Source organism: Macrotis lagotis, chromosome 5 (assembly GCF_037893015.1).
Source record: "Macrotis lagotis isolate mMagLag1 chromosome 5, bilby.v1.9.chrom.fasta, whole genome shotgun sequence".
Taxonomy (NCBI): Eukaryota; Metazoa; Chordata; class Mammalia; order Peramelemorphia; family Peramelidae; genus Macrotis; species Macrotis lagotis.
In genome coordinates, this window is record NC_133662.1 from 42162383 (window position 1) to 42175593 (window position 13211).

A 13211-nucleotide genomic window follows, 5' to 3' on the forward strand; every position below is an offset into this window, starting at 1 on the left:
CATTTCTCTTTTGATATATGCTTGTTCTTTGCAATTTTACAATCCCTATTGTTTTTTGCTTGTGTTGTGTTTATATAGTTATAGTAATTGTGTATATTGTTTTCTTGGCTCTGCTTACTTCATTCTAAATCAGTTCATTCTATGCTTCTTTGTAGTCATCATATTCATCATTTCTTACACCAGGGCTGTCCAAAATGCTGCCTGCAGGGCAATTTTATATTGCTAGCCTGTAGGTTTGCTAAATGTTTTAGTAAACAGAGCTGAGTTACCACAAAGCTCTCACTAAAATGGCAAATCAAAATATATTGTCTATTGTTTCAATAAAAACTTTTAAAAGGTTGGACAGCCCCATCTTACACTATAGTAATAGTCTTTTACGTTCATTATCACAATTTGTTTAGTCACTTCCTCAATCTAAGGGAATCTAATTTGTTTCTAATTCTTTGGTATCATAAAAAATGTTCCCCAAAATAATTTGATGCAAATGGGGACTTTCTTATTACCTCCTTGGGGTATAAGGCTAGTAATGAAATCTTCGGATCAAAGGTAAAGGATATTTTAGTACTTTATTTGTGTAAGCCCAAATTTTTTTCTAAAATGGTTATACTGCTATAAAGCACTATCAACAATGCACCACTGTGCTTATCTTTCCACTACCCTTCCAAAGCTGACTTCCCATCTTTTGTCAATTTTGTCAGTTTTCAAGGTTTGTAAAGAAAAACTGAGGGTTGTTTTGATTTTCTTTTCTCTTATTAGTGAACTGGAGCATTCTTTCACGTGGGTTTTTTTTTTTTTTTTAGTACTTAGCAATTCCAAGATCTGTATGTTCATATCTTTTGATTAGTATAGTGGGGAATGACTTTTGGTTATAAACCCATATATGTAAATAGCACAATCTTGTTGTATTATGTAAATAAACCTGTATCAGAAGATTATTCTAATTAATTGCTTTTACACAAGTCTTTCAATTGCACATAATCAAAATTATTTATCTTTTATAATTTTCTCTATCCTTTATTTGGTTAAGACTATCTCCAACCAGTAGTTGTGAGAGTATATAACTTTCTGAGGCATCTGGGTGGGACAGTATATAGAATACTAGCTCATGAATCAGATAGGTCCAAATTCAGATTTAACCTCAGATATTAGCTGTGTGACCCTGAACAAGTTACTTAATCTCCATTTGTCTCAATTTCCTCAACTGTAAAAATGGAGATAGCATTATCTACCTCTCTGGGTTGTCAAATGAAATTATTATAAAATGTTTAAGGGACTGTCTGACCCATATTGGGTACTATAATGGGTCATGTATTCATTTATAATGTATTATTGACTTTTTTTTTGTAAGGCAAATGGAGTTAAGCAGCTTCCCCAAGGCCACACAGCTAGGTAATTATTAAATGTCTGAGACTGGATTTGAACCCAGGTACTCCTGACTCCAAGGCTGGTGCTTTATCTGCTATGCCACCTAACTGCCCCCATAAGGTATTATTGAAAGCAAAATTTCTACTAGATTGCTTTCCAGTTTTCAAAGGTTTTTTTTTTTAAATCAAATTTGAGTTTTCTCCCCTAATATTTTATGTTTTACAGTTTTTCAAGCACTGGGTTATTGAGTTCCACTGACTCTGATTCTCCCTTGTCAGGTCTATTCCCACTGATCTATTTTGTAACCCATTATCGCATGGTTTTGATGACTGCTGCTTTACAATATAGTTTGAGGTCTGTAAGTACTATTCCTTCTTTCCTTTTTTCATAAATTGCCTTACTATTCTTGACCATTTATTATTTATTTTAGGTTTTTGCAAGGCAGTGGGGGTAAGTGGCAAGACCACACAGCTAGATAATTATTAAGTGTCTGAGGCCGGATTTGAACTCAGGTACTCCTGACTCCAGGGCCAGTGCTCTATCCACTGTGCCACCTAGCTACCCCCATTTATTTTTTAAAAATTAACTGTTGTCCCCATTTATTTTTTACAAATTAACAGTTATTTTATCAAGTTCTGTAAAGTATCTTTTTGATAATCTGTATTAAAAGTGCAAACTAATTTTTCTAGTATTGTCATTTTTATCAGTGGCATGGCCCAGTCATGAACACTGATTATAAAACTTTACTTTCCATTTTAATTTCTCTAAAGGAGAAATTCTCAACTTGCAGTCAATACATTTTTAAAAAGTGAATAACTACTTCAATATAACTGGTTTTCTTTATAATACTATGCAATTTTCTTCATTTAGGGGCATTATTTTCAATTAGCATTTTATTTTTTTCCCCAGTTACATGGAAGAAAAATTTTTAATATTTCATTTTAAAAATTGTATTCCAACTTCACTCCCTCCCTCCATACCCCTTCATTAAGAAGGCACACAATTTGATATGGGTTATGTATATTCATAATAAACATTTCCATGTTAGTCATGCTGTGAAACAAAACTGAGCCAAGTGGGGGAAAAAAAGGAAAAACAAAGGGGGAAGAATACTGAATTCTGTAATACTGTCTTCAGATTCTATCAAGTTTTTCCTCTGGGGATGGATAGCATTTTTCATTTTAAGTCCTTCAGAGTTGTCTTGAATCATTGGATTTGCTAAGAATTGCTAAGTTGCTTAGAGTTGACCATCTTACAATATTGTTATTCCTGTATACAATGCTTTTCTGGTTCTATTTATTTCACTTTGCAACAGTGTAAGTCTTTCTGGGTTTTTCTGAGGGTGTCTTGTTCATTATTTCTCATAACACAATAGTATTCCATCACCATTATATATCATAACTTGTTTAGTCATTCTCCAAATGATGTACATCCACTGCAATTTCTGATTCTCTGTCACCAGAAAAGAGCATCATTCTGAGGAGTTCATAGACTTTACTAGACTATGACACCCAAAAGTGAGAAAACCCTGTTTCAGTTCAATGAAAGAAAAGCATAGTCACAACAATTAGTTTTCATATCTTACCATTCTACTAAAAACATACCATTATGACATTTTATAAATTGAGTCCAGTGGCTGATTTTGCAGATATATTATTTTTAAAGATTTTATTTATTTTGAGTTTTACAATTTTTTCCCCTAATCTTACTTCCCCCCACAGAAGGCAATTTGACAGTCTTTGCATTGTTTTCATGGTATACATTGATCCAAATTGAATGTGATGAAAGAGAAATCATAGCAGATAGTTTATTTAAGAGCAGAGATCCTTTCCTCAATTCAAACATCTGCCTTCAGTTTCTATGTGACTAGTGTTCCTCACATGGGCCATTATATATGAATAAGACTTATCTTTTAATGTGGCCAGAAATGGACTCAATGAGATCACAGGGAAGTTGGATCACATCAATATAAGTCAATATTGTAAGACATTAGATATAATTTATCCAGAGGACAAATAGCTGTTAGTAGTTTGTTGTACCTCCAAGTTAGAGCTTTGATCAAAATCTTTTTACCATTTACATATTGTATTATAAAGAGAATGGGAAGCTCCTCTTTATCCTGACTAGATAAGATGCATTTTACCCTCCTTAAACATCTCCAGTGTTTTCTTTCTTTCCCATTCCCCCAACCCCTAATATCACTTGAATTTGCATGAATATTTCTCCAGACTCTACAATATATGCAGGGAATTTTGGCAATCTAATTGAACAGTTCTATTTTTCAGATTTGATTTGAGAAGCAGAATTTCATTTAGTTATCTTAAATTTTAGTTTGAGAGAGCATTTTAGGGAAATAATGTTGGGAACCTGTCAACACTTCCCCAGGTCTGCTTGCTTTTTGCTTTTGTTGTTTTGCCTATAACCTCCAAATATTTCTGCCAGGAGACTGAAACTCTCTTCACCCTCTACTGCTTGACCAGGGATTCAATGAAATCACTGTCCCTTCCAGAGTATGACTAGAACTTTTCCTTGAGCTGGAGAGCAAATGTATTGGCTCCAATAGTAACTCTTCCTCTTGCATGCAAGTAAAATGCTACTTAATTCTTAAGGTTTAACTAAATGTCAAGTATTATATTTTCTTCTGTCTCCAAATCCCAATGTTCCTCCCCCTAGGGGAACGGAACCAATTCTCCACCAAACTCCCTTAAGACTGAAGGTTGAAATCAACTGAAGGAGAATAGGAGCCCTGTGGATTTTACTAAAGAAAAACCGTTCAAGGCTTCTCAAGTTGTTCTCTTTTCCATCCACCAGTCAGAACTAACCGCCGAGACATGCTTTCCCTTTCCCCCTCTCCTCCCCCTCCCCTGATGCTGCTGCTGCTGCTGCTGCAGCCGCTGGACAAAAAAGTTACTAAGCTGGTCCGGGAGGAATAATCCTTCACCTAGTTGTTTAATGGAATGGATTCTCCTTCTATTATATGGCAGTTGACCTAAAATTGCCTTTGCCTCCAAGTTACCCTTCGGCAAGTACTGAGAACTAAACCACGCTTATATTGGTGAATTTGCGGGGCTAAACTGCAAAGGCTTGCAGGTAACTACTGAATAACTTTAAGCACTGCTTCTCCCTCTCGCCCACATTTCTTTTTTCTTACTCCAAAAATTACCCTTTGGAAAAGGATCAGTTTTGGGGGTACATTTTCCTAAAAATTGGTGGCGGAAGTAAAATTTGGGGGCTGGGCTTAAGGAAGGTGACGTATCTTGCGCTCTGCCTTGGTTGGCTACCATGATTTCCCACACGTGGTTCTTAGGCGGAAGATAAACACAACCATGTGGACCTGTTGGAAGCCACACCCCCACGCAAAGCCATGTGGTTGCGGGGTGCAGTTAAGCAACTACGGAATCACGGGAAGTTTGTCGCACTTTCTTATTGGCTACAGAGTCAGCGAATGAAAACTAGAATGAAAACTATTGGACGAGAGCAGTTATTTTTTCTACTATCACCCATCCCCTCATTCATTCATTCATTTTGTGGAGCCAGTGTATTCTCTACTCTAGTGGTTTGACAGCTAGCTCTACACGTGGCTTCAAGGGGGGGGGTGTGGCTTTGGGGAGCCCAGGAGGTTTGTGTTTATAATCTACTACTCCACGGTGGACAGTGTCAGGATGCATTTAATTCGTAAATTTCTTGAATGTTAGTGCTGGAAAAGACCCTTTAGCATTACTAATAGTATTCCCTCTTTCATAGATGCTGGTTGGTAGTTATTCTATCAAGTGTCTTAAAGGCCATAGTCATTGGGTGAATTTATAAAGGGACACTTGACTATTTGAGGCCACCTTTCCCAGGGTTCTTGAAGGCTATACATATGTATAAATATATAACTATATATTGTGTTCACCCTTGATATACATTCCCTTCTGCTACTATATGACTTATGAGACTAGGCCAAGCAAATGGCCAGAAGACTGTGTAGGATTGGATACTACTAGGTATGACTGTTACTTAATCCCTTTTATGGATAGAGAAAGCTTTGTAAAACTCTCAAATTCAAATAATCCAGCACTGGTTTATGATTGATTTGGCCTTGTGAATCACCACAGTTAACTTCTGAAAGGCCTACGAAGGCCCAAATGCCCTTTATTACCTCTCTAATGACACATCTTTATGATCCTTTCTTTCACCATCCCTGGTGAAAGGCCTGGACCAGTTGAGAGGCTCTACCCATCCTTCCATTTGTGGTACTTGAGGAATAATCCCTGCCGGGTTTCTTGAGGGAGTAGCATGGAATTGTGTGCAGGACGGGGGAAAGGAGTGAAATAGGACTGTAAAAAAACCCGAAGGCAGAGACAAAGTGATTTCCAGGCCAGTTTTTAAGCAAGGCCTGGAAGGCCTAGCAGGACGTGCCTGTTTCATATTCAGTTGCCTTCTTCCACCCACATCCAGCCTTCCTGAAAGGGGCCCTGCTGGTCCCCCTAGCACAATCCGGAGGTGGGGTGTGAGAAAGGGCAGCAAAAAGGGCAGGTGGAGGCACAAGGCGGCCTAGGGTGCTGCTCAGCTGGCAAGAGGAGGAAGAGCCTGTTCCTTTAAAGTTAACACAAAAACTCGAAAACTCCTCCCCACCCCGGGGCGCATATCAAGCCACCCTTCCCTGCACCTCCCGCTCACCCCTCCCACCAGGCATGCCCTGTCAGCGCGCCGCAGTACGCATGCTCCTCGGCGCTCGGCTCGCCGCTCCGTGGCCCCGCCACCGTCTTTCTTCCGCCGCCTCCTCGGGGCTCCGGCTCGGGTCCCGGAGAGAACAACAAATCCCAGCAGCCCGCGCGGCGGCCCGAGAGGAGTGGGAACGGTCACGGGCGCGGGCAGCGCGAGGGCGAGCTCCTCGGGGCCGGCTTCCGCGGCCCCCGCCCGGGCCTGGGCTTACTTTTGAAGTGGGAGCCGCCGTTGTTTCCTTTCCCTCCTCCCCCCCCCGCCGCGTGCGGGCGGTCACGCGGGGGCGGGGCCCCGCTCGGCGGCGCGGGCGCGGAGAGGCGGGAAGGTGCTCGCGGAGGAACGTGAGCCGCGGCCGGGCGGAGCGGCGGCGGCGGCGGGGGGAGGATGTCTGAGGAGCGGCCGGAAAAGAAGGGAGAGCCGGGTTCCGAGGTGGGTGAGGAGCGGGGGAGGGCGCTCCGAGCGGCCTGATGCAACCTCCGGGCCGGCCCGGGTGGGGGCGGGGCGGGCCGGCGGGGGGGGGGGGGTTGCTCCGGCAACCGGGGCGAAGCGGCGCTGGGAAGGGGAGGGCGGCATTGTGAGGTGCGGCTGCCGCGGGGCGCCTTATTTGGGGAGGTATTCAGAACCCGTGGCTCGGGCCACGAGCGGACCCACTTCACCTGGCCGTCCGGACCCCGGGCTCCCCGAGACCATCGGGGCATGCTCCTGCCCTGGCCGAGCATCGCCCCAGGTCGCCTCCCGGCCGCGGACCTCCTGAGCCCTCCGGTGGCTTTTCTCCCGTTGCTGGTAGTTCCGGCCGCCCCTGCCGGGCGGGCGGGGGGCGCGGGGCGGCGTGAAGCGCTACCTGGCCCCCGGCTTTTCATCCTGAACGTTTTGCTTTGTGTTGTGCCGCAGATAATGGAGTTATCCTCCAGCGACTCCGAGCCCGAGTCACCCAAGGAAGACGCCGAAGATGACATTCAGTTTGTTAGTGTAAGTACTTGCTGCATTCAGCTGGACCACAGTAACTTTTTTTCCTTTAAAGATTTTATTTATTTTGAGTTTTACTTCCCCCCACCCCCCACGGAAGGCAATCAGCCAGTCTTTCCATTGTTTCCCTGGTGCACATTGATCCAAATTAAAGGAGATGAGACAAATCAAACCATACCGTTCCTCCTTCATTACACGGTAATAGTCATAGCTTGCATTTCTGTCGGGATCTCAAAGCGTCTTCAGACTTTTAACTTGTTTTGAGCCATAAAGCAGCCCCTTGGAATTCATATTCAAAGTATTAACCCCATTTCACAGATGAGGAAACCGAGGCACCGGAGAGATTAAGAATGGGATTTAACAGCTTTTAGCAGCCGCTAGGAATTGTCTGATCCAGGACTCTAGTATTTTTCTTTTTCTTTTTTCTCTTGTTTTTTGCAAGGCAATGGATTTGAAAGTAGAAGTCACGTTATATAGATTGTTAAAGGATAATTTTCTATTTTTTTTTAAAGAAATAACTATGGAGTGTTTATTTTTATATAAGGCAGTGTAGTTAAGTGACTTGCCCAAGGTCCCAGCTAGGTAATTACTAAGTGTCTGAGGCTGGATTTAATCAGGTTCTCCTGATTGCTGGGCAGGTGCTGTGGCCACTGTGAACTGCCCCTCTAGTGCTTTTCTTTTTTTAAAGGTTTTTGCAAGACAATGGGGTTAAGTGGCTTGGCTTGCCCAGGGCCACACAGCTTGGTAATTAAAGTGTCTTGAGGTCTGGTTTGAACTCGGGTACTCCTGACTTCAGGGCCATTGCTCTATCCACTGTGCAACCTATCCACCCAAACAGAGTACTCTTTGGTTTTAGGTTTTTGCAAGGCATTGGGGTTAAGTGGCTTGCCCAAGGCCACACAGCTAGGTAATTATTATGTAATTATTATAGTAATCATGCCCGAGTCTGGATTTGAACTCAGGTCCTCCTGCCTCCAGGGCCAGTGCTTTCTCTACTGCACCACCTAACTGCTCCCTAGTGCACCAAGTCTAGCACCATATAAAATTTATTTAGAACAAGAAGTGACCCTTGGAGGGTCACCTTCCTCAGCTGAAACTTGGAATAGCTAAGGGACTTGTTCAAGGTAACACAATTTGGAAATGGCAGATGTGGAACCAAACCTATAGCTTTTTATCTATATGTTTCCTTCTGTGCTTTGCTAGTTTTTCTACACTGCAATGCTTAACCACTTTGGAGTTCAGATGTTAAACAACTTTACCTTTCTGGAAGAGGCATGACAATTCAGAATCATGGAAGAACCTAAAATAGATATTATAAAGTCTACACACTTCAATTCACCAAGTATTTGTCATCCATTTGCTATTTGAAAGACCCTACTATTAGGTGTGCTAGACATAGAAAGAGAAACAATGTAATTTCTCTCTGGAAGTCTTATTTCCTGAAAGTGGGGGGAAAACACAAACACAAAACATATATAAAGTGGAATAAGTGGGCAAAGGAGAGAATGAGAAGTGCTATGAGGAATTTGAAAATGATCATGTTTCAGGTGGAAGAAGAGAGTGGGTGTCAGGGCTTCGTGGTGGGAGGTGGAAACCTGAGTTTACCCATGAAATTTGGCAGAGTAGATTTGGGCAGCTAGAGATGGGTGGATCAGAAAAAGCCCCAAGATAAGTAGTAGAGGACAGAATGAGAATAAGAGTAGATAGATAAAACTAGAAGGGTCAGTTTGAGAGAATTTATAGATGGTCTTGAATTCCAAGGACTAAAACATGTTAAACTTACTGGAGAGGCAGTTGCAGGGGGCCACTAAAGGTTTTTTGAGGAGAGGAATGAAAGATGACAGCAGTATGATAGAAAATTTGTACATTGTGTGATTTGAAGGGGATAAATTGGGGACAGAAAGTTTAGACTTAAAAAACAAAACCCAACCCATTTATAATATATTATTCCAAGTTCAAAAGAAGTAAGATGTGATCTAGGTTAGTTGTGGTGGGAATTGAGAGGAGAATATGGATGAAATATTCTGAGATAAAAGTAATCTGGGTCTTAGCAAAAGTTTGTATGTGAAGGAAAAGGGAACAGTCAAAAATGACTTTTAGGTGACTCAGGAGATTGGTTTTAGCCTCATTAGAGACCAAATAGGTAAAAGAAAATGTTAAGTAGGGTTAATGGCAGATTTTGGGAATGTGATTTGGTATTTAGTTTGGGTCATGTTAAGTTTCAGGATTAATCAGCCTATTTGCTATTGTTTTGGGTACACTAATACTAAGTATTAGTGATCTCTTAAGTTCAGTCTGTAACTTATATACTGAAAAGTGCTGATGTAGAATGTAATCAAGAGCATAGGACAATCATTGGGAAATAGAAAGCAAACCCTACTCACCAATTCCCCAAAGCACATCTTTATTAGGATCATTTACCATAATTTCCCTAATAGTCCTGTGCTATCAAGAATGTTCATTCATATTCCATATATATATATATATATATATATATATATATATATATTTTAGACAATATTTTCATCTAAAGAGGATAAGATGAGAAAGTTTTGGTGCTTAAAAATAAAGTCATTATTATATATTAGACACAGGATTTGGATGACTTAAGTTCAAGTTAAAGCTGTGCCTCCTATTATGTGACTATGTAACTCAGTTAATCTTTGTACTTAGTTTTGGGGTTGTTTTTTTTTTAGGTTTTTGCAAGGCAAATGGGGTTAAGTGGCTTGCCTAAGGCCACACAGCTAGGTAATTATTAAGTGTCTGAGACCGGATTTGAACCCAGGTACTCCTGACTCCAGGTACGCCACCTAGCCGCCCCATGTACTTAGTTTCTTTATGCAAAATGGAGATACCTCACATTGTAAGGAAAAACTATACTAACATGACTATTACTACATTAAATCCTCAACTTTTCCAGAATAAATTTTATGGTAATCCTGACTGTCATAGAGTAGGGTTATCCAAAATGTGGCTGATTTTATGCAGCCTGTGGGTTTAGTAAATGGCAAATCAAAATATATTGTCTGTTGTTTGAACAAAATCTTTTAGAAGTAAGGTTGGACAGCCTTGTCCTAGAGTATCTCCTCCTGTCTCTTGTTTGTCTTGGTTGGCACATGGTTAAAGTCTACTAAATAAACCTGGTTAATGAAATGTTTAGGCCATTATCTAGTCACATTGTTATTCAGGTAATTTAGTAGGATTTTTGGAAAGTTTTCTCTAAAACAAACCCCTTGTTTTCTTACTCATTAGTGGTAGGATGAATATTCTGTCCCTAATACCTGACAACATCACAAATTGTGTCTGGTACAGTGGGAAGAACATTAGATTTGTAGAGATCTGAGTTTGAATTGCAACACAACTAATTTACAATCTACATCATGTATCCCCCTCTCTGGCCCTCACTTTTTCTCTCCTGTATAAATAGAGGTTTGGATTGACTAACCTCCAAGAACTTTTAAGAGGTAAATTTTCTGCTTTTATAATAAATGATTATAATATACAGGTGGAAACAAGTTAATGTTAAGTAATATGTACAAATTTGCTTAAATAATCCTAATAGACAGGGGTGATGCTGAGGAGTTAATGTTTTTATCTTGTCTCTTTACAGAGTAGTAACTTTTTAAAGAGCTAATGATTGTTGCATCATAATTCCTTTTTTACTCAAGTGAGCAAGAATTCTGGTTCTGAAATATTGGAGGGGAAAAAAAAATAAAGCCCTAAGATGTAGATACTTTCTGTCTGTGTGACACTAGGCAAGTCTTTTAACCCTGTTTGCTCCAGTTTGTCATCTTTAAAATGATCTGGAGAAGGTTGACAAGAAAATCCCAAATGGGGGGGGGGGTCACCAACAAAACTACTCAACAATGAGATAAGGTAAAAAAAAATTAGATATTCATATTAAAACATGAATTGAAATTGTTTGAGAATCTGTAGTTGTGGGATTTTCCCAGTTTATATGTTTCATAAATCAAGGATTAAATAAGGATTTAAATCAAGGATTAAAGTGGAAACAGGATAGTCTACCCTCAAGGGATTTACATTCTGGTATGAGGGGTAAGACAACATCTAAAGGGGAAGTTGTTGTGGAGTTAGGCTTCTGATGAGGAGAAATGGAAAGGAAGTTCAGAGTCCAGGAGGGAGTAAAGGCATGGTGACTGCGACCCTCATAAAATGATGGCCCAGCTACAGATACACCAATCAGGAAGGTGGGCTGCATCCTTTTTTGGGATATTATCCTGGTATTTTTCTAAGAGTCACATTTTTCTGGGTTTTTTTGCAGGACAGTGGGATTAAGTGACTTGCCCAAGGTCACACAACTAGGAAATTAAGTGTCTGAGGCTGGATTTGAACTCAGGTCCTCCTGACATCAGGGCCAGTACTCTATCCACTGGGCCACCTAACTGCTCCACATATATTTTTAATATCTTTATCTCCCAAATTACTTTAAGAGTAAGTGTGATATTTTTACATTCAATTCCAGAAAGCATAAAAATTAGACTGTTAGATGGGAGTTACTTATTTTTAAGTGAGTAGCATATTTAGCCTTTTGACTGTTTTATCCTGATAAATATTACTATCCTTTGTGAAAGTTTGAATTGACTCTTTTGAAGTTCTAGGAACAGTTCAAGCGGTTTTTATTTCGAGAGAGACTGTTTTAAGAAGTAACTTTATCCAGGATTTTATTTCTCTATTTCTATTTTGGGGGTCTTAGTTTTCAGGAAGTCTGAAGGTTTATTAAATTTCCTTGACCTGTTTTCCTGGTCAGTCATTTTTTTCATAGTAGATACTTTATTTTTTTTTTTCCACTCTTCTGATTTTGTTTATTTCTCTTGTGGAATCATTGATTTCTGTTTGGTACATTTTAATTTTCAGGTAGTCTAATACTTGAAAAAGTTTTCTAAGTTCTGTTCTAAGTTATTTATTCTCCTGATTTTTTTTCCTGCAGTTTTATAATATCACTTATAATTTCCATCTTTTTATTTCTTGCTTTTCTTCCAGATACTCTTTAACAAATCTTATGTCCAAGCTTCCCCCCCCCCCCAAGCCTCTGCTTTGTCATTTTTTTGGAGTTAATCATTCCTAAATTTGTCTCAACTAGAGATTTGATTTTGTTTAATAGTGTTCTGTGTCTCCTGTATCAATTGCTGTTTTAGACCTTTTTACCAAGGATAGACTTTACTCTCTGCAGTTTTGAATGGGGTGTTTGGGCCTCTATTTCTTGCTGCTGCTTCTGCTTTCTGTGGTATATCTCTTTATAGAATCTTGCTAGGTTTTTCAAACTCTGTATTAACCCATTTCAGAGCCCCCTGTGTTCTTTAGGACCCACTGGATCTACTCAGTCAGATCAGCATGCTGTCTCTTATCTGAGGGAGTTCTTCTGGTTTCCTGTCCTGTTGCTTCAGCTTCTTCTCCTGGACACAACCTCTTCAAGCATTCTTATTTTTTTGCCTTCTGGGTAGAGAGGCTTCAGGTGCTCCTGAATTCTCTGATCAGCCAGAATGTACCTGTCTTGCACTGGCAGTGGGACTATGAAGGTACTTAACCATAGTTTCTGATGAATTTTCTTTATCATTCTTTGGTCTTTTGATTTTTTTAGATCTTGGGTGAAACTTCTGCAGTCACACAATCATTGTAATTGTAAGGGAGAGTTGAATATAGAATTGCATGATTCACAGTTGAACTATGGAGATCAGCATGGGGAAACACAAGATCCTTCCTGTTCTTGGCCTTGAGTGCTCTTTGACTTAGGATAATATAATTGGTTTTTAAAAAAAAAAATTTAAGGTTTTTGCAAGGCAAATGGGGTTAAGTGGCTTGCCCAAGGCCACACAGCTAGGTAATTATCAAGTCTCTGAGACCGGATTTGAACCCAGGTACTCCTGACTCCAGGACTGGTGCTTTATCCACTACGCCACCTAGCCACCCCAGTTGGTTTGTTTTTTTAAAAAACGTTTGATTACTAGATATTTTAGATTGTATTTGTAAAAGCACATATGCAACATTTGTTTTCCTTTGCTTTCACCTTCATATTTTTAAAAACTCATGAATGGCTTTAGCATTAGTGGCTCTAGCACTTAAAGTAAAAACAGGATAGTCCTCTACCCTCAAGGGACTTACATTCTGGTGTGAGGGGGGAGGACAACATGTAAAGGGGCAGTTGTTGTGGAGGT

General features: G+C 40.2%; 1 protein-coding gene across 8 annotated transcripts in view; it reads left to right on the forward strand.

Annotated features, from left to right (window-relative positions):
- Positions 1–6393: 6393 nt before the first annotated feature.
- The window catches only part of ZNF451 (zinc finger protein 451), a 124775-nt gene continuing 117957 nt past the window's right edge, over positions 6394–13211 (forward strand). For 7 of the 8 annotated variants that reach the window (XR_012478591.1, XR_012478590.1, XM_074237270.1 and 4 more), the window contains exons 1-2: positions 6625–6855; positions 6964–7041. Coding sequence is in view for 6 of the 8 variants with exons in the window: in XM_074237270.1 (XP_074093371.1) it covers positions 6769–6855; positions 6964–7041 (165 nt within the window). In the remaining 2 variants the exon portion in view is untranslated. Of the gene's footprint in view, positions 6502–6624; positions 6856–6963; positions 7042–13211 lie in introns of those variants that run through there. The other variant, XM_074237275.1, reaches the window with a different exon arrangement.